This window comes from Benincasa hispida, chromosome 12, assembly GCF_027475165.1.
Source record: "Benincasa hispida cultivar pf3 chromosome 12, pf3_genome.v1.1, whole genome shotgun sequence".
Taxonomy (NCBI): Eukaryota; Viridiplantae; Streptophyta; class Magnoliopsida; order Cucurbitales; family Cucurbitaceae; genus Benincasa; species Benincasa hispida.
Genome location: NC_143489.1, coordinates 14,175,194 through 14,197,597, shown reverse-complemented (window position 1 = coordinate 14,197,597; position 22,404 = coordinate 14,175,194). Strand labels below are relative to the sequence as shown.

Sequence of the window (22,404 nt, the reverse complement as noted above, 5' to 3'; positions counted from 1 at the left end):
TTCATATTACATATAACATTCATCTAATCATAAATCCTCTAAAATCTCCTCATCATCAACCTCATGTTAATTAACCTCAAGATACATATTTATTCTAGTTTTAAATGAATCAACTGTAGCACATCACTTTCATGCATTAAATCATGTAAACAATGCAGTATTCGGGATTTCGTAATATATCATACAGTCCACACATTCTCATAATAAATTGCATAACTATATAGGTCAACAAATGTCTAATGCTCATTTAACTTTAAGGCACTCCAATAGCAGTGCTACTTAACACAAAATTTAAGAGTCATGTTCAATCATCATTTAATATAACTCATAAAAATCCAAATTAAGTTCATACATAATCATATTCCGATATTTTACCACATGCTCATATATCTTTCATAAGCAGTCCATCCAACCTCAAAATTATTCAAAGAAAAACTGCTAGGATCCTCAATGTTAAATCTCCAGTGTATTGTCTGGCACAAAAGCGATTCCAGTAGTAAGATTACTTACCTTTACTCGCAAACTCCAGAAACTAGCAAGCTCAACCTCTTCCTTGTCCAACGAAACCGAAAGCCCACAGGATCAAACTTAAATCACCAAAAACAAAGACACCAGGACACCTTAAGATCCAAACCTAACACCCAACATCATGGCAAATTATTTTAGGCCGCAGTCCATGGTTCAGTAAAACTTAAATCGAGAAATTCATAAACATACAACATGTTTAACAACCCACATAAGTTTAGAGCCTTACTCTTCACCAAGATTCATCGACTACCCCTTTACTCGGATGGACAACAACTTCAGCAACCTAAAATTTTGCCTTACATCCAAAACATGACGTGTACCAACAATTCAAGGCCAAACTCTAGTGACTGCTCAAAATCCTCAAGGAATCCAATCAAAACAATTTACACTTACCCTTAATCCAAGATTCCGAATAAGACCAAAGCGAATCCGACGCGGCAGGGACGATGGCGACCGGCAGTGGTGAGGCTGGGGTGGCGGACGCACGGCTAGAGGGAAATTGGACGAGCGGCCTGGCTGGACGGAGGCTCACGGCAGCGGCTGGAGAGCTTCTGGTTGCTCGCGTACGGAATGAACGGCTGAAAGGGACAATGCGACAGCGAGCGACATGGGCTGACTGGCGGGATCTGGTCGGTCGAAACCCACGAATGGCGAGCAACGCAGTTGAAGGGAGGTCGATGACTGGACGACTGGTGGCACGCAGGGGCTGAATCCAGTGGTGCGACCGGTTGAAAGTGGACGTGCGACGCTTCGAGGTCGACGAACGGTGGTCGGTTGAAGGTGCACGATGACTGGGGGTGTGGCGGCTGGGTGTGCGGTAAGGAAGAAGAAAACGAAGGGGGGGCTCGCGTGAGTGAGGGAGAAGGTGAGAGGGGTCCTTTTTATTTAAAAAAAATATATACTAATAATAATAGTAATAATAATAATGATAATAATAATTATAAAATGAAAATAGTATAACTCTAATTAGATCCTTTCCTTAACCCACTTTATACTATTTAATTCCCTTCCTTTTTCCAAAAATAATTAATTCATGCCATAACTTTTCAAATTGAATAATTTTTTGAATAAATTCCATGACAACACTTAAATCCTCGCATTTATACTTCAAATTTAAAATTCCAAAAAATTCCCTCCAATAACAAAATTACTGAAATCATATAAAAAGTGAAAATTCGGGGTGTTACATAAACGAGTTAGAAGAAAATTCTTTACCTATATGTAAATCTTGTCTAGAAGGAAAAATGACAAAACGACATTTTACTGAAAAAGGTTATAGAGCCAAAGAACTCTTAGAGTTTATACACTCAGACCTTTGTGGTCCACTGAGTGTAAAAGCCAGAGGAGAGTTTGAAGATTTTCTCACTTTTACGAACGATTATTCAAGATATGGGCATGCTCACCTAATGCAACATAAGTATGATACGCTTGAAAAGTTCAAGGAGTATAAGGCTGAAGTTGGAAATTTGTTAGGTAAAAAGATTAAAACACTTCGACAAGATCGAGGTGGAGAGTACATGAATATTGAATTCTATAACTATATGATAGAACATGGAATAACATCTCAGCTCTCAACACCTGGTATACTTCAACAGAACGGTGTATCAAAAAGGAGAAATAGAACTCTGTTGGATATGGTTCGCTCTATGATGAGCTATGCTTCTCTACCTATCTCGTTCTGTGGTTATACATGAAGGATCTAATTAAGGGTCCTTGAGCGGAAGCGGATCGTCCCAATTCCCAAGATTTTACCGAATGAATTTTTACTGCATACATAATAGAAAAAGTATTATGCATTTAATTCAAAATACAACATGCTAAATAAATTACGAAGAGAATAGGGAAGAGGAAACTTACCCTTGATGCACGTTTTCTTCCCGTATCCTCTTTTCTAGAAAAAGTCATGAACTTGAAATTTTAATTTATCCCCAACAACCACTACCAATAGGTTGCCACTGTATTCTCTGAGATGATAATCCAAGAGTGTGTGGGGCTCTTGCTATTTAGTAAGGGAAAGACCTTAATTGAGAGAGGAAGATGATTGAGTGAGGAAAAAAAAATTATTAAACATACAGAACTTTTTTGTAACCCTCAAATACGATAAAGAAGATGATCGATGTGATAACCCCTCAACCCCTATCTTTCACTAATGTGATGGAGAGACAAGAGTGGAAAGGAAGTTACAAATCCCTCAAAAAAATTATAAAAAAAAAAATTAATTTAATTAATTAATTAATTTAATAAATAATTTACTATATATATATTCATATGATAAATACCTTTTATATATATATATATATATATATTATATGATAAGGTAGTTAGCATTAATTATATGACATATAATTAAATAATTTCCTCAATTAATTTGAACAATTCAAATTAATCCAAAATTGATTCTCACTAAATCTTGTTGAGCTATCGAGGGATCCTTATGGACCTGTAGCTTGAAGCTTCAACGGTACTTGAATAATTAATTAAACTATTTAATTAAATTATTCACCAAAATTTTAACTGACGGGCACTCTGTTAGGTTTTATGGCCTAAAACTCATGGTTTGGTTTGTAAACCATAAACTTATTCCGATAAATTCAATAAAGTTGTTATTGAAATTTGATTCAATAGAGTTGTATTGAATATATGAATTGCTTATTTCGTTTTAGAAATAATCTAAATATTCTATAGTGTATGAATAAGGTTGGGTGCCTTATTCTAGTAACACTATCAGATGCGGTTCACTCTGTAGTTGTTACAATAAGTTGTAAAGTGCTACAGGCGAAGTGATCCTGATTCGTACATGTAGTGACATGAGGAGTGGGGGCATCATGTGCAATGAGTTTGCACAAGATCAAACCAAGAAATAAGTCACTCTTACTTTATAATGTTGTTCACTGTTTGATACTGACTATTTCACTACAATGACCTAGGTAACTTAACCTTAATCCTGAGCTAACTATGAACTCCTGTTTATTCGAGATTATCCTTAGATTTTCATAGGTGGGGGTTGGCTTAATAGCGCCAGCTCAATAAGCCTCCCATATCAGGGGTAAGACCGGGTAGATAGTTGGCGACATAGGGTGCAAGATGGAATTCACTCATACCCACTTTCAGGGATAGTAAATAGGTTGTTCCCTTAAGTGTTGACTCCGGGTCTTGAATAAAGGGCCCCACCCTCTCATTGGCCCAAGAGGGACTCAATTTGATAATCAGATCACAAACCAATTGTTCATTAGAGGATCGGTGTGGCTTAAGGAACCAGATGTAATCTCGGGAGTAAAACAGCTTTTTGACCCTATTACGAACAATCTGCGAAGGGTTAACTTACTAATCATAGTTATATCGAGTGGACACAATATATATACAGTGAGGGGAATGCAACTTTGGGCTTTAGTGGAGTGATTCGGTAATTAATGAATGGGGGTTAATTCGGTGTAAAGAGCCAATTAATCTCAGATCGTTGGAGTTATAGGTCCATTAGGTTCTTCTACTGCTCACAAAGGGATAAACCTTAGAATAGCGTGATAAGTTGATTTGAAATGTTCAAATTTGAATTAAGGGAATTAGTAATTATATGTGATAAAATTACATGTTTAATTTGAGAATTAAACGAAATTAGAGAATCGATTAATATTTAAATATGATTTAATTATTAATTTCATGGAATTGGTGATAAATTAATTTAATATTTGATATTAAATTAATTAGAATTAATTAAATTATTTATTATTAATTTTATTAGAAAATTTAATTATTGAATTGATTTTTATAAAATTAATAAAATCTCAATTTTAATTAAAGAACTAGAATTGGAAAAGTTTTTAATTTTGAAAGTCAAAACTAAAATGGAAAAGAAGGAAAAAAAATTGGAAAATCCAAATGTTGGATTTCTCCACTTTCTAACCAAGAACCTTATTCATTTCTCACTACCAAAATTTAGAGTTGAAGCTGGAAGAATTTGATGCAATTGGATGCATGATATTCCAGAATATATTGCATAAGCTTCAGCTGGAAGACTCCCATGCAATGGATTGAATTTGCTGAGAAATTCTTGAGGTTGAAGAAGTCTTCAACCTCGGTAAATCAGTGACCTCATCTCTATTTTTCCCTAATTCAAGCTTGTTTTAAGTCCCACAACTCAATCTAAGGCTCCAAGAGAATAGTAGGGAAGACGTTGTGGTTGTTCCCAAATCAAAGGAAAAGGAGATTGCAACTAAAGATCAAGATTCAAGAGGTTCTTCAAAGGTATGTGTTGAAACCCTCTTAGTTATTTGTGAATATGCTTATTTTGATGCCAAAATCAAGGAGTTAGAATGCGTAATTATCCTGTTTTCTTTCACTGCATGTATTTTCATTCCAACACACTCCACTAAAGACCGTTAGCTGCACTCTTCGTACTACATATAATCAATCTATAGTACAACAAATTGCTCGTAAGTACAGCGGGCCAGAAATTACCATTTTGCATTTGTAGTTATATCTAATTCCTTAAGTATCTTTGATCCCTATAATGAACAATAAATCATAGTCCAACTATGACCAAATCCCTCTCCAACCAGGAAAAGGTTGTTGGGATTAGTGTCCTAATTCTCCCGGAATCTTGTTGTTTTGTAAAGATACACATTGTTCAATGAATAAAATAAGTGTTATTTAATTCTGGCATTTACTCATATCCAATAAACAAAGCTCCTTGGTTATTTTATGTGAATTTAAGCATGTATATGCGATATACAAGTGGATCATGCCTTAAGTGATAACCTAAATCGGTTTATAATATAAGGATTAAGGTGGGATACTTGATCTTGGTGACACTACGGGTATGACCTACTTTGTAGAGGTCTGCAACTGTTGTAAACTACTATAGATGGTAGATCCTGACCATTCATATGGAGACGTAGAGCGAGGGTGCCCTATACAAAGAGTTTGTATAAGACCTGGACCACGAGATGACTAGACTCTGTATATAACGCCGTTGATACTAGAGACTTGCATCTCACCTAAACGACCATAGGTGACACGATCTCAATCCTGAGTGTTTTGAGAACTCTTGCCTTTGAGGGTGGTCATTTGATTAGTATGGGTGAGAGTGGCCAGATTGCCAACTCAACGTGCCTACCTTTTTGGGAACTTGTTTAATCTGGGAGCTGAAAACTCAATCCACAAAATGGAATTCACTCCTTTCCCGAAACAGGGATAAATAGAGAGATTGCTCCCTTAAGGGCTAATTCTGGGACTTCAATATAGTGGCCACTTCTCTTTGGAAGAGAAGACCCAGTCATAGTAGGACTATGACTTATGTTCATTAGAGGGATCAGTGGTACTTAAGGAGACAAATGTAACTACAGGGGCATAATGATTATTGGCCCAGCTGTACTTATGAGCGATCTTGAAGGGTTGTCGCACTGCTGATTGGTTAAGATGGACACATAATATATCTGTAGTAAGAAGATTTTAATTGTCGGTTTTTAGTGGAGTGCCTGGCAGTTAACAGATGGTGGATCCCATGACTAAAGAGTTTAGTCAGTTATTCATATACCGTTGAAGCTTCGGAGCTACAGGTCCATGAGGTCCCCTTGGTAGCTTGGATTCTGTTGAGGATCAGTTCTTGGTGTTGATTTGAAATGTTCAAATTGACAATAGGTATTTTGATTATATATGATATAATCAGTATGATGTATAAGATACATCTAGTGGAGGATTTTGAGTTTTCTATTGTGAAAATAAGTTTTTACAAACATTTGAAAAGCTTTTTGAGTTTTCTCTCGCGAAAATGAAACTCATGAAGTCGTCAAGTAAATTTGGATTTACTAAACGACGGTTGGACGAGCTAAATGATCGTACAGGAGTGAACTAAATGATCGTGCAGTGTTTACTAAACGATTTCATAGCTTTGCTAGACGATCACTGGCCCAAGGTAAACAATCGTATAGTGGTTGTAGGCGATAAACCGAGCTAATCGATTGCATAATTTTTGCTAGACGATCACATAGCTTTATCTAAACGATTGGGCATCGATCTATACGATAGGTCTCAGCCATCTCCCATTTTCCTAGTCGTGTACGTGATCGTTGTTTCCTCCGTTCGTCTGCCTCATCTAAGTCCAAACGGAGCCCACCCTCTGGATTCTCACACTAAGAATATCAAGGTCGACTTGTTGGTGGTGTCAGACTAACTTGACACCATCGAGGTTGTCTGGAGGCCGTTCGTGGTGCTGTGGAAGTCGTTCGCTGTTGCGGAGGAGATTGTGACTGAGGAGATCGTTGAGTACGAGCGCGAAGTGTTCGTGCAGTGTTCATTACTGTGTTACGGTCGTGTAGATCAAGCATTCATGGTTGCTGTTGTTCGATCAGAATCACGCAACGGAGTGTGGAGATGCATCCTCATATGTGCGTAAAGTTTGATCTCTGTTTATTTGTATTGTTCATGCTGTAATTTCTGGATTGTAATTGTATAACCATTTGTTTGAAGTCGACTGTAAATGTTATGTTAATTTATGATTGTAATTTTGAATAGTCTTGTCACTGCTCATGGAAATCTCGAGTTTCGATTTCCTTCAAGAGTGTGGCGCCACATTGTTTAAGCTTCGAAATTAGCCCTTAAAGGAGAAATTTATTTATTTGCCCCAACTAGGGTGTTTCGAGCTCCCCAATAAGATAAATCTCCAAAATGGTAGGCTCATTGAGTCGGCAATCTAGCCACTCTCACCCATTCAAATCAAAGGACTGCCCTCATAAGCAGGAGTTCACAACTCACTCAAGATTCAAGTCATGTTACCTATGGTCATCCTGGTAAAATGTAAGTCTCTATTATGAACGACGTTATATAATAAGATTAAACATTTCATGTTTTAGTCTTATACAAACTCATTTGTTTAGAATATCCTCGCTCACATGTCTCCATATGAATGATCAAGATCAGATCATTTGTAGCACTTTACAACAATTGTAACATCTACAAAATGGGTTATACTCGTATTGTCACCAGGATAAGGTATCCAGCCTTATCCATCTACTATAGACTATTTAGGTTATCTTTTAAACATGATCCACCCATATGTCTCTACGTACATGTTTAATCTACAAGATAACCTTGGATGTTAGTTTATTGGTTTATGGTAAATGAAACTAATTTTGAAATGAAACATCATATATTTTATTACATAAATAAAATATTTATACAATACAGTTACAAACTATAGGACCATAGGAGATTTAGGGTCCAAAATTTTGTCCAAAATTTTAAATGAGACAATTTTAACTAATAGACAGAAAAACTCCTTGTTACTATCACTATTAGTCACCATCGTTTGGTACAGAATTTGCTGAACTCAATTAACAATTCTTATAAGTGTAACCCCTCATTTTAGTTTATAGAGTTCCGCCCCAATGAGCCAATCGTAGGGAAAACCCGACTGGGACGTGAAACTAAGGTAACACTATCCATTGCTAGAGTTTGAATAAAACGTCATGAAAAAATACCAACCTATAAGGGGACCTTCAAGGTGCCACGAAGCCATGCATGAAACTTTACTTCAAACTAATGAGAGAGACCGGATGATGTGTTGTCACACGTTCCACTCCCATTTACTATAATCACTCTCTCCATTGATCTTGATATTGATCTATATAAATTTCATCAATAGGGGGACACTCAAGGTTCCTCGAGGCCGAATATAGATCTCACGATATGAATTTTAAAGGAGATACGTGAAGAAAAAAAAGTGAATACCCCATTTTCCTCCCATTGAGGTAACCTAGGGTTAATTAACTTAGGAAATTCCGACTACTGATTTTAACTAAGTGATTGTTTAATTTGCTAAAAAACAACACTCGCTTTGGATAGTTAAATAATTTTGATTAAGGTATGTTAAACTCTTTAACAAACTATAATCAAACTTGCATGCTTGTAACAAATCTATCTAATTCACCATTCCATGTAAGTTCCTAGGTAGGGGTGTTATGTTTCCGTCAACTTAAATACCCTAGCTTAGACAGAAGTAGCCTTAGATAAAAGGTCCCTTATAGATATATTTATTATAAAGTTAATCTTTTATTAAGAATCAATTTGATCTTATTAGACCAAATAAAAGATTAAACTAAATTTCTAAATCTTATTAGAAACGTGATCTTAGGTCTATCTGAATCATGTTTTAAAACAATTTTAAAAGATGATTCTAACTTAAGGTTTGCATGCAATTCTAAATTATCAATTTTAATTTATAATTTCATCTAGTTATAACCGTTATAAACAAATGAAACAAATTAAAACATAAATTGCATACTATGACATACTTTAGTAAATAATAACATTTATAAATTATCTAAGATATTGTCATGCTTCATGCAAATTTATTTCATTACTAACACATATAACATTTATATAATAAGGTAATGAAACATACTCTAGCATACATCCATACATTCATTGAACCATATATTATAACAAGTACAACATAAATGATGCATGGATAAGCTATTAATACATGCATGCATATATTATAATAGTTATACTATATGATACATGAAGATGCTGTATTAATTAAATCATGCATACACATATATTATAACACTTATAATATAAATGATGCATGAAAATAAATGCATAACATATGGTGGGATTTTATACTATATGACATACTATATGGCATATAATAATAAAATAAACCATACACCACATGTAATATAAAAGCAACTAACGAACCTAGATTGGACACCTAAAAGAAAATTTAAATCTAACTTTTACAAAATAATGTGCATCTGATTAAAAATAGGTGAATTGGGTCTTGAACCACTCAAATCAGACCAAGAACCGATCCAGATGAACTCAAAACCATCGAACCAAAGAACCCACGAACTGAATCGGGCCAGCAGACCTCGAACCATGCGTGAACCAGAGCTGAATTGAAGTTGAATCGTGTGAAAACTCATCTCAGTGTCGCATCATAGCACCACAACGCTACTGTACAGTTGCCCATTGTATACTTTCGAACTACTTCGAAACTCCACCGTTTTTCACCTCATTTCTCCAGAAATTGGGCAGGAACCATCATGAACAACTCAACAACAAAAAATACATATCTATCACAAAATTAATGCCCCAAAACATGGGCACTTACAAAAAAATTCGTAAATTAAGTGATGAATCTATATACCCAATCCCGAAAACATCCATTAATGCATACCACATTCAACCAAATTCATCACATGAATTATACAGAATGATTAACCCATCAACATTGTAAAAAATATTCTGAAAATTTGGGAAAACAAATTGGGCCATAAACGCTTGGTCCGATAACAGTTGAAGGATTCAATTAAGGGTCCTTGAGCGGAAGCAAATCGTCCCAATTTCTAAGATTTTACGTAATGAAATTTAAACAGAGAAAATATTATGCATTTAATTCAAAATACAACATGCTAAATAAATTACGAAGAGAATAGGGTGGAGGAAACTTACCCTTGTTGCACGTTTTTTTTTTTTCACGTATCTTCTTCTCCATAAAAAGTCACAAACTTAAAACCCTAATTTATCCCAAATTGCCAGCACCAATAGGTTGCCACTGTATTCTCTGGGATGAGAATCTAGGAGTGTGTGGAGCTCTGGCTATTTGGTGAGGAAAAGACCTTAATTGAGAGAGGAAAAGAGAACTCCACAACCGGTGGGGATCTAGTGGGTAAAGAGATTTATGAATTTTTTTTGTTTTCTTTGGTTAATTTTGGTTACCCACTTGATTTTAGTTTGGATTTTTAATTTACCCATTATGGTTGGATGCTAGATTTGGAGGTTTGAAGGTTTTGAGATACTGTCCAGCGGTGTCGAAGGTTGTTTTGGTGTGTCATAATTCATTTTCCAGTAAATTCGAAGTTTTTTCGAAGGATTTTAGTGAGTACAAAGGTTTTGAAACCCATTTTGGTTTATTGTTATTGCTAGAAATTGTTTATATGATCTTTAATTGTGACTTATGCATAGTTTGGAGTCCATTGGTGAACTAATAAAACGGATTTGGATTTTAGCCTATTTTTTGGGTAAGTCGTGTTGGTAAGTTTGGAATGATTGGTTGGTTGGATTTGGGCTTAAAAGTTGAAAATGATTTTTGATTCGTGTTCTATGATCTAATTAAGGTTTGTGGGAAGCTAGAAAAGAGTTTGTTCGCTTGGACTAATTTTTGGGCTTAATTTGAGGTAAGTAGCCTTACTACTGGAAACTGCCCATGGGTCGGGAACTAGATGTATATTAGCATGATAGATTGATATTAGGACAGAATGATAGAATGATAAACTGATAGCATAGTATAATCAATGTATGTTTTCATATGAGGATTCTAAAGATTAAATGCACATATAGATACTTGAATGCTAGCATGAGATGATATTTGATTCTAAGAGAATGTATTTGATTTGAGGATGTTGAGACGTATATGTATGTTATAGAGTCATGATGTTGAGACGTATATGAATGCTCACATGAGATGTTATGTTTCCTTCGGGATTCATTAGAGATGGTGGTTTCCTTCGGGATTCACTAGAGGTTGTGAGTCCTATGGAACTTACTAGAGGCAGTGGGTATACTTAACTACATTAGAATCAAAATCAGTCATTCATGTATGAGTTCCATGAGAACTAGATGAGTATATATGTTCCATCAGATGTAGGCATCTAGAGGACATATATGCCTAGCCTGGCCCCAGTAGTAGGGTTACTTACTGAGTATTTTTATACTTATCCTTTCTCATGTTGTTGTTTCAGGTAAGGTTAGAGATGCACAGTCGACTGAAAAGAGGAATCCTTGATCGAGCCACCGGGGACTAGTCTACATGCTTCCACTCATATTTTAATATTTCTATTATGTTTTACATTTTCAGTTTTGAGATTCGAGACTACCGTTTAAGTTTTTTTCTAAGACTTTTTTGTTTCTTTTCATGATTTATGGGTACCCTATCCTTTGACTTTAAGTATTTGAATTTAATGCAAATCTTTTTAGTTATCTCATTTATTTAGCATTTATTTCATTATAAAAAGAATGTCATTTTAACTTACATGCATGCATGCGTTAGTAACGGCCTAGCTTGAGTCCTAGGGGGTCGGGTCGTTAGAGTTGGTATCAGAGCCCATGTTTTGCGTTCTGAAGACTGACTTACTACGTAAGTCTAGATAGTCCCTGTGGCCGAGTAACGGATTCCTTGTCATCGCCAGTTATGTCTTATTAATGAAAGTTTTCAGTACATATATGAGATTAGTGATGGAATATTTCAGTAGCATGTTTTTCTAAGAAAGACCCAGAGATAAAGAGTTGATTTGTGTGTTCATGACAGGACATGGCACCTAAACTTAGAGCAAGAAAGACTATTAGAGGAAGGGTTCAGAACAGTGCAACATCCATGAGTTCAGGATCCTCCCCTTCCAGGGGTGCAGGAAAAGGAAGTCGAGGGTAGCCAGACTATCCCGATAGCTCCGAATCCACCTATGACCCAACTAATGAGAAGGCAATGGAAGCAAGAATTGTTGAAGCCATTGCACCCTCCCTGATGGAAAGACTACAGGAGTTGATCCGTAATACGATGGCAGGACAGCGGTCCAGAACCAAGCTCAAAAGGAACAGGTGCCACCTGAGCAGTTGCAGTAGACCCGATCATAGAATAGAGACGTGCAAGACCTGTCACTTGAGGCTAAGCACTTGAGGGATTTCAGGAAGTTTGACCCTCATTCCTTTGATGGATCATTGAGGGATCCCACTAAAGTAGAGATGTGGTTGTCATCGATCGAGACGATTTTCTATTTTATGAGGTGCTCGGAAGTGCACAAGCTCCAATGTGTAGTTTTTATGCTGACTGGCAACACAGAGATTTGGTGGCGTTCAGCAGAGAAAATGATTGATACCAATAGGGGACTTTCAACCTGGGAGTAGTTTAAGGAGCATTTTTATGAGAAGTATTTTTCAGCCAACACCCGGTACAACAAGCAGACAGAGTTCTTGAACTTAAAACAGGGAGCTATGTCGGTAGAGGAATATGAGTAGGAAATTGATAAGCTATCCTGTCTTGTTCCTGAGCTAGTAGCCATCGAGGCAGCGAAGACAAAGAGGTTCATCCAGGGTCTGAGGAGCGGATTACGAGGTATGGTACATGCCTTGGACGTCAAGACGTATGTTGCGGCATTGGGACCTCTGCAAGTCAGACGTAAGTCGCTCGGGATTGGGACCTCTGCAAGTCAGAAAAAGAAGGTTGAGCTAAGGGCTCCTGAGCATTAGCAAAGGAACCAGAACACAGTTAATGTTTCACTAAGTGGGGACAATAAGGCTCTCAAGTTATGACTATCAAGGAAAATAAACCAATATGTACTACTTGTGGTAGCCGTCAATGGGGATGTTGCCAAGCCGGCACTGGGGTTTATTTTCGATGTGGTAAGAAGGGGCATATGTTAGAGAAATGCCCAAGGAGGAACGTGTCTGAACCCAGGGGCCAACCTGTAAGCTCGTTTTAGGGAGGTCCAAGTCGTCAGCAGCAGTAGTGTAGATATTTTTCTACCACTTGGCGTGAGGCCGAGAAGTTAGGCACAACAGTGACAGGTACGCTTCCCATTTTGGGGCACCATGCTCTAGTTTTGTTTGACTCTAGCTCTTCGCAGTCGTTTATATCCTCCATATTTGTAAAGCATACCATGTGAGAGTCAGAACCTTTGCTCTTTGCCCTATCTATTTCCACTCCATCAGGAGAGATCATGTTAGCTACTAAAAAGACAAAGGCATGTCAGGTAGATATAGCAAATAATACATTAGATGTGACCTTGATAATTCTACATATGCGTGATTTTGATGTGATACTAGACATGAATTAGGTAGCTGCTAATCATGCCAACGTAGATTGCTCCCTTAAGGAGGTCATCTTTAACCCTTCTACATGAGCCAGTTTTAAGTTTAAAAGGGTTAGGACCGTGGTTCTACCCAAAGTGATTTCTGCATTGAAGGCTAGTAGACTATTTGACCAAGGAATTGGGGTATTAGGGCCAGTGTGGTTGACACTAGAGAGGCTAAAGTCACCTTGACTTTAGAGCCAGTAGTAAGGGATTTTCTAGAAGTTTTTCTAGAGGATCTTTCCATACTGCCCCCACAGCGGGAGATAGATTTTGCTATTGAGTTAGAGCCAGGCACAATTCCCATCTCAAAAGCTTCTTACAGAATGGCACCAGCAGAATTGAGAGAGCTTAAAGTCCAGTTGTAGGAGTTGTTGGACAAAGGTTTCATATGCCCTAGCGTGTCACCATGTGGTACACCCGTTTTGTTCTCCAAGATTGATCTCCAGTCAGGATACCATCAGCTCAAAATAAAGGAAAATTATATACCCAAGATGACTTTTCGTTCGAGGTATGGGCATTATGAGTTCATAGTGATGTCGTTCAGCCTGACGAATGCCCCAACAGTGTTTATGGATCTGATGAATAGGGTGTTCAAGGAATTCCTCGATACCTTTGTGATTGTTTTTATTGATGATATCTTGGTTTACTCCAAGACAGAGGTCGAGCATGAGAAGCATTTGCGAAAATTTTTGGAGACGTTGAGGGCCAATAAGTTGTATGCCAAGTTCTTTAAATGTGAGTTTTGGTCGAGGCATGTGTCCTTTCTAGGGCATGTAGTATCAAAGAAAGGAATCTTCATTGATCCTGCAAAGATTGAGGCAGTTACAAGTTGGGCTTGTTCAACCACAGTTAGTTAGGTGCGCAATTTCCTAGGGTTAGTAGGCTACTATAGACGACTTGTGAAGGATTTTTCTCGCATAGCCACCCCATTGACTCAGTTGACCCAGAAGGGAGCTCCTTTCGTTTGGAATGAGGCTTGTGAGAGTAATTTCCAAGATCTCAAGCAGAGGTTGGTTTCAGCCTCAGTTCTTACAGTGCCAGATGGATCAGGTGGTTTTGTCATTTACAGTGACGCATCCAAGAAAGAACTGAGATGCGTATTGATGTAGAAAGGTAGAGTGGTTGCTTACGCTTCTCGTCAGTTAAAGAAGCATGAATAGAATGATCCCACACACAATTTGAAATTAGCAGCAATGATTTTCGCTTTCAAGATTTGGAGGCACTACTTATATGGAGAGAAGATACAGATTTTCATCGAGCACAAGAGTTTAAAGTAATTTTTCACTCATAAGGAGTTGAACATGAGGTAAAGAAGGTGGTTAGAGCTGGTGAAGGATTATGAGTGCGAAATTTTGTACCACCCAGGGAAGGAGAATGCAGTGGCAGATGCCCTAAGCAGAAAGGTAGCCCATTCAGCAGTTCTCATTACTAGACAGACTCATTTATGCAAGGATGTAGAGCGGGTAGAGATTGCAATGGTTAGGGTTGGCAAAATTTCCCACAGGCCCTACCCCGATCGAGGTGGGGAATCCCCTGTTTGACTGGGGATGGGGTCAAACTGGGGAAATTTTTTTGGGCCTCGTCTGGGGACAGGGTGGGGATGGGGATGGTATCTCGACCTCGACCTTGACCCTAATTTTATATATTTATATTTTTAATGTTTTATAAACATATATTTATAATATATAAAATAACTTATTTATATGTATGTTTATAATGTATATTATAGACTTATAGTGTTGTGAGCTTAATTGAATATATACATTCTAAATTTAAGCCCAAAAGTCAAGTCCAAACTTAAAAAATTAAAAGAAAAAATGGGAAATCCCCTAGGGGATCTAATAGAGGATTCTCAGCGGGGAATTAGTAGGGGAATCCCCGCAGGGAAACGAAGAATGGAGCCCCGCGGGGACCCTGTTTCCCCGACGGAGAATTTCTGCCCCCGTCTCCGCCTTCAAATGGTGAGTACGGAGGTATTTCCCCCCCGGGGCCGGAGATGGGGGACCTTCCCCCGCCTCGACCTAGCCCCGTTGCCAACCTTTGCAGTGGCAGTAGGGAAAGTCACGGCACAGTTAGTGTAGTTGTTTGTGCAACCGAGTCTAAGGTAGAGAATTATTGATGCGCAGTGGTGTGACCCTTATCTGGATAAGAGAGTTTGTAGGGTGGACTCAAGTCAGGATGGTGAATTCTCAGTATCAATGGAAGGTGGTCTCCTCTATTAGGGACGTTTGTGTATACCAGCAGATAGTGATATTAAGAATGAGTTGTTGTCAGATGCTCACAGTTACCTGTTTTCAATTCATCCCAACAGCACCAAGATGTATCAGAACTTGAAACGTTATAACTGGTGGAATGATATGAAAAGAGAGATAGTTGATTTGTCAGTAAGTGCCTGGTGTGCCAGAAGTGAAAGCCCTAAGACAAAATGGAAGTGGGAGCACATGTCTATGGACTTCATTGTGGGGTTACCCCGGACCGCAAAGGGTTTCACTGTGATTTGGGTTGTGGCAGATAGACTCACTAAATTAGCGCACTTCATACCTGGGAAGTCTACTTTTTCAGTAAATAACTGCGCATAGATATACATGAAAGAGGTGGTGAGATTGCACGGAGTGCCTGTGTTCTTTGTGTCGGAAAGAGACCCTCGTTTCACGTCTAAATTTTGGAAGAGTCTTCAGACAACATTGGGAACCTGGTTGGATTTTAGTACAACTTTTCACCCACAAACTGATGGGTAGACAGAGCAATTGAATAAGATATTAGAAGATATTTTGCGTGCCTGTGCCATAGAGTTTTCAGGAAGCTGAGATACTTACTTTCATTTGATAGAATTTGCTTATAATAACAGTTACCAGTCTACTATTAGGATGTCACCCTTTGAGGCCCTCTACGGGAAGAGTTGCAGGTCCCCTGTGTGTTGGGATGAGGTGGAAGAGAGGAAGTTACTAGGACTTGAGCTAGTGCAGACCACGAATAAGGCAATACAGAAGATTAGGACTTGTATGCAAACAGCACAGAGCAGACAGAAAATCTATGTCGATGTGAGATGTAAGGACCTGGAATTTGAGACTGGTGATAAAATGTTCTTAAAGGTGGCACCTATGAAAGGTGTTTTGAGGTTTGGCAGGAAAGAAAGTTGAGTCCGAGATTCATTGGGCCTTTCGCGGACTTGGAGTGAATTGACCCCATAGCTTAGCGATTGGCATTGCCTCCATCACTATCTTCAGTTCATAATGTCTTCCATGTTTCGAAGTTAAGAAAGTATGTGACCAATCCGTCACATGTAATTGACTTTGAGCAAAAACAGTTGAATGACAACTTGAGCTACAAGGAGAAGCCTGTAAAAGTTCTCGTCAAAGGGGTAAAGACGTTGCGTCGTAGGGAGATAGCCTTTGTGAAAGTTTTATGGCAAAATCATCATTTCAAGGAAGCCATCTGGGAGTGAGAGGATGAGATGAGAGTCCAGTACCTGGAGCTTTTTCAAGAATGAACTTTCGAGGTCGAAAGTTCTTTAAGGAGGGAAGAATGTAACACCCTGAATTTTTGTTCTTAATGTAATTTCAGTATTTTCTGATATTTTAGGACATTTTTGGAATTTTAGAATTCAATTTTTGATAATTCAGATTTTATTTAGGAGAATTGTTTTAATTTTAAATTTCGATTTAAAGAGAAAAAGGAAAGAATTGGAAATGGTTATATATGTATAGTAAGTGTGGTTTTTTAGAATAAAATAAAATATTTCTTTTATTTCCTTGTGAGATATTACCATTACCATTATTATTATTTTCTATTTAAAAAGCCAAAATCCTCTCCCTCTCTTTCACGTGCAAGCAACCCCTCCTTGATTTTCACTTTCACGCAAAACCCTCTGCCCTCACCAACAACCATTTTCCAGCTGTCCAGCCCCAACCGCTCATTGTTCTTCGTTGCTACACCGATCGTCAACCCCACTCCGTCATTTTCATCGACGACGTCTTCCATCACGTGAAAGGACGCCTCTAGTTCGATCACCATCAATTTCTTCGCCACATCTCTCCAGGGCTCGCCTCCGACGGTCGTCTGACGCTTTCTTCACGGGTTAAATCAGTGTTGTAGGTAATTCTATCGAGCTACCTTCAGTTTGTTCCACAACCAAGTTCGTTTACATCAGTCGTCGTTATTCGTCTCAGACCCGTCAGATCCGACATCCAGCCATCATTTCTGTTTGGTTTCGCCAGTCGCCACCATCGAGAACTCCACGACTGGTGGGCATCTAGTGGGTAAAGAGATTCATGAATTTTTTTGGTTTTCTTTGGTTAATTTTGGTTACCCACTTGATTTTGATTTGGATTTTTAATTTACCTATTATGGTTGGATGCTAGATTTTGAGGTTTGAAGGTTTTGATATACTGTCCAGCAGGGTCGAAGGTCGTTTTAGTGTGTCATAAGTCATTTTCCAGCAAATTCAAAGTTATTTCGAACGATTTTAGTGAGTATGAAGGTTTTGAAACCCATTTTGGTAGATTGTTATTGCTAGAAATTGTTTATATGATCTTTAATTGTGACCTATGCATAGGTTGGAGTCCATTGGTGAAGTAATAAAGCGGATTTGGATTTTAGCCTAATTTTTAGGTAAGTCGTGTTGGTAAGTTTTGAATGATTGGTCTATTGGATTTGGCCTTAAAAGTTAAAAGTGATTTTTGATTTGTGTTCTATGATTTAATTTAAGGTTTGTGGGAAGCTAGACAAGAGTTTGTTCACTTGGACTAATTTTTGGGCTTAATTTAATGTAAATAATCTTACTACTGGAAATTGCTCACGGGCCAGACACTAGATGTATGCTAGCATGACAGATTGATATTATGACAAAACGATAGCATGACAGACTCATAGCATAGTATAATCGATATATGTTTTCGTATAAGGATTTGAAAGATTAAATGCGCATATAGATACTTGAATGCTAGCATGAGATGATATTTAATTCCATAAGAATGTATTTGATCTGAGGATGTTGAGACGTATATATATGTTATAGAGCCATGATGTTGAGATGTGTATGTATAATGTAGAACTATGATGTTGAGATGTATATGTATGTTATAGAACCATGTTATGATACTTGTGATGTTGAGATTGTGATAGTGACCTCACTGATTAGTTAGATGTCTACTAGATGTTGTGCTTTCTTCAGGATTCACTAGAGGTGGTGGTTTGCTTTGGGATCTACCAAATGTTGTGTTTCCTTCGGGATTCACCAGAGGTTGTATTTTTTTTAGGATTCATTAAAGGTGGTCGTTTCCTTCGGGATCCACCAGAGGTTATGTTTTCTTCGGGATTCATTAGAGGTGGTGCTTTCCTTCGAGATTCACCAAAGATTGTGGGTCCTACGGGACTTACTAGAGGTAGTAGGTATACTTAACTACAGTATGATCAAAATCAGTTATTCATGTATGAGTCCCATGAGGACTAGAGGAGTACATATATTCCACCAAAGGTTGGCATCTAGAGGATATAGATGCCTAGCCTGACCCTAGTAGTGGGGTTACTTACTGAGTATATTTATACTCATCATTTCTCGTGTTGTTGTTTCAGGTAAGGTAGAGATGCACCAGCGACTGACAAGAGAAATCCTTGATCGAGCCACCGAGGACTAATTTACATGTTTTCGCTCATATTTTAATATTTCTATTATGTTTTAATTTTCAGTTCTGAGATTTGAGACTACCGTTTAAGTTTTATTTTCAAACTTATTTGTTTCTTTTCATGATTTATGGGTACCCTATCCTTTGACTTTAAGTATTTGAATTTAATGCAAATCTTTTAAGTTATCTCAATTATTTAGCATTTATTTCATTATAAAAAAAAAATCGTTTTAACTTACATGTATGCATGCATTAGTAATGACCTAGCTTGAGTCCTAGGTGGTCAGGTTGTTATAAGCTATGTGTGAAGAAATGCAATCACTAAATGTGAATAACACATGGACCCTAGCTCCTCTTCCTAAGGATGCACGCCAATAGCATCCAAATGGATTTGTAAGCTTAAGGAAAGAATTACTACTGATCAAAAGCCTAGGTATAAGGCAAGACTAGTGGCTAAAAGATTTACACAAAGAGAAGGCATTGATTACTTTGAAATCTTTTCACCAATTGTAAAAAAAAAAAAAAAAAAAAAAAAAAAAAAAACTCTTTTAGACTCTTATTGTCCTTGGTTTCTCAGTACAACCTACAACTAGATCGGCTAGATGTGAAGACTGCCTTCTTACATGGACATCTAGATGAGACTATTTACATGGTGCAGCCTAAGGGTTTTGAGGAAAAGGGGAAAGAGGACCTTTATTATCTTCTAAATAAATCTATCCATGGACTTAAACAATCTCTTAGATGTTGGTATAGAAGGTTTAATGACTACATAGAAAGTGTTGGGTCCTAGATGAGTACTTAATTCAACTTCCTACAAGGAAAATGTATATCTACTACTCTATGTTGATGACATGTTGCTAGTAAAGAGTTCTAAAGAGGATTTAACTCATGTCAAGGATCTCCTAAAGATAGAATTTTACATGAATGATATAGTCCAGTCTAGAAAGATCCTAGGGAATGAAATCACAAGAGACAAGGGTTCCTCTACCCTGAGTATTAGTCAAGCTAGCGACTGTGAGAAAATAATAAAAATATTTAACCTATCTAATGTCAAACTAGTTACTATTCCTATTGCAAATTATTTTAAATTATCTTCAGCTAATTCTCCTACAGAAACAACTATTGAACACCTAACCCAGATGCAATCAGTTCCTTACAGTGAAGGAGTGGGTATTTAATGTATCTAATGATCTCAACAAGGCCTAATCTATTCTATTATACTAGTTTTGTAAGCAGATATATGTTTAACCCTGAAAAAAGGCATTGGGAGGCTACTAAATGGATACTTAGGTATCTAATCTGGTCTAAAAGTGCAAAGCTAACCTATCAAAACACACAACAAACAAATCTAGAGTTGTATGGTTATGTTGACTCTAATTTTGTAGGGGATTTAGACAAAAGAAGATCTCTATCAGACTATCTAATTCTATAGGGTCATAATTTGCTAAGTTGGAAGATAAATTTACAGTTAATCACAACCTTATCTACTATAGAGGCAAAATACATGGCATTGGTAAAAGATATTAAGAAGGCATTATGGTTAAAGGGCTTGATGGCAGACTTTGGTATATTACAATTAGTAGTTAAAATCTACTGTGTAACCAAAGTGCTATCCATCTTCCCAAAAAACCCACAATATCACTCAATGACCAAACACATGGACATTAAATATCATTTTGTAAGAGACAGAATAAAGCAAGGTTAAATAGAAGTATTGAAGGTTCTTACCACTGAGAATGCAGCTGGCGTGCTCATAAAGCCAATCTCAAAACTCAAGCTCCTCAAATACTTAGAGCTGATTAGCTTCGATTTACCTAAAAAAAAAGGTTAGACAAACATCAGATCCGGAAGGAAGAGAGTTACATGCATTGAGATAAATGTGGAGATTTGAAGAGTTTGATCTCCACGGTCCTATTTCTTTAAAACAGATTACAAACAACATGTAACAACCTATGATCTATAAATACATAGCTACTTACATTTGTTTTACACTCCTGAAAAACAAAAGAAAAACATGAAAAGAAAAGAACTTATCTCATTGTAGCTCTAAATAAAAGAAATCAGCATCCTTCTCCTTGATGTAGGCTCCATTGGTTGAACCACGAACATTAATGTCTTCTTCTTCTTCTTCTTTTCTTCTTCCGTTGATTGCATGCCAAATTTCCTCCAAATCTACTTGCAAATTACCATAGACATCAAAGAGAGAACTAGAGAGAAGTGAGAGCAAAAGGTTGTAGAGAGAGAGAAGTTTTCTTTCTGAATAAATTTTTCCCTTTACTTGTTTGATCTATATAGAAAGAAAAGGGTACTTACTACGTGTGTGACTCATAAAAAAAACGTGACCATCTTCTTAGTCTTTCAATTCACCTATCACATTTCCTATTATGATCACATTGGATCTTTGTTCTTTATGTATTGGTCCTGAAATCAGACTAAAGGTTCAAAAAATGGCAACGGGGGCATCAGTAGTGATGAAGATTGAGTGTACTATTGGTGGACATGAGTATAAAATATTAGTGACACACAAAATTGGTCTCCCAAACACTGAGTTAAGTTTATATCTCAACTCATGGTAATTCATATCCTTACCCCAAATATCCCCTCAAAATTATAGTCACCTCGCCATAGGTAACTAGTCCTATATTAAAAATATAAAGGTAAGATGTCAACTTTCATTACTCATGTTTTCGAGTTGAATTTGATAAATTTGAAAGTTGAAAATTAAAATTTGACCTGCTAACCGAATCAAAAGTGAGATATATAGTAATATGGTAGAGACAATAGGCCTACTAATCTTACAAAATTATACATACCTATGTATATACATAAATTACTAATAGAGGTAGAGCTTTGTCAAATTTACAAATCTAAAAAAAAGGTCAATCAAACGGTAACTTAATAAAACAAGATATCATTTACTATTCCAAAAAGTCAATATAGCTTTCATCTCCTCCCTATAATTATTTAATAATAAACAAAAAAGTATTTACAAAAAGATGTACTTCATTTAAACTATATGCTCATCATGATACACTTTCCTTTTTTGTATGAAAAATAATCCTAGTTTTTTTTTTTTTTTTTTTTTTTTTTTGATAATATATTGGTAGGTATCGGACCTAAGAGTTCAAAATTGATATTAAGGCAAGTTAACTCCACATGTAACAAATAGTCCATTTATTTATTTTTATTTTTGTGGAAAAGAAAATCCAAAAGAATGGGAGATTTGGAAATGTTATCCCATTTCCCCACCCAACCATTAACTACCAATTCAATTGGATGCAAACTCCTTTAAAACCTCAAACCAACAAACAACTAGGGACCATACTGCCCGCATATTAATTACGTATGATTTAATTAATCCATTAGATTGTATTTTTGCATAATTTTGACTTGTTTTTATTAAT

General features: G+C 37.0%; 1 protein-coding gene and 1 long non-coding RNA gene across 6 annotated transcripts; both read left to right on the top strand.

Annotated features, from left to right (window-relative positions):
- The first annotated feature begins 15,193 nt into the window (after window positions 1-15,193).
- On the top strand, window positions 15,194-16,821 carry LOC150031790 (uncharacterized). Its single transcript, XM_090308281.1, has 5 exons — window positions 15,194-15,349; window positions 15,599-15,868; window positions 15,956-16,071; window positions 16,225-16,484; window positions 16,604-16,821. Exons 1-5 carry the CDS (start codon window positions 15,194-15,196, stop codon window positions 16,819-16,821), a joined length of 1,020 nt encoding a protein of 339 aa, XP_090164407.1.
- A 383-nt stretch (window positions 16,822-17,204) lies between these two features.
- Window positions 17,205-19,192, top strand: LOC150031789 (uncharacterized). Of its 5 annotated transcripts, none has more exons than XR_016525428.1 (3): window positions 17,205-17,635; window positions 17,776-17,844; window positions 17,932-19,192. It is a non-coding gene; the product is annotated as an uncharacterized LOC150031789 (long non-coding RNA). The 5 variants fall into 5 exon arrangements; XR_016525425.1 differs by having other exon boundaries at window positions 17,738-17,844; XR_016525426.1 differs by having other exon boundaries at window positions 17,205-17,844; window positions 17,932-17,987; window positions 18,532-19,192.
- Window positions 19,193-22,404: the final 3,212 nt, after the last annotated feature.

Excerpts from the sequence above, each read along its gene's own strand:
- LOC150031790 (XM_090308281.1), top strand. The coding sequence starts at position 15,194 with ATGGGAAATCCCCTAGGGGATCTAATAGAGGATTCTCAGCGGGGAATT. Across the intron at positions 15,869-15,955 it reads GGACCGCAAAGGGTTTCACT|ATATACATGAAAGAGGTGGT; the intron begins GTGATTTGGGTT and ends AACTGCGCATAG. Across the intron at positions 16,485-16,603 it reads AAAGGTGGCACCTATGAAAG|TTCATAATGTCTTCCATGTT; the intron begins GTGTTTTGAGGT and ends CACTATCTTCAG.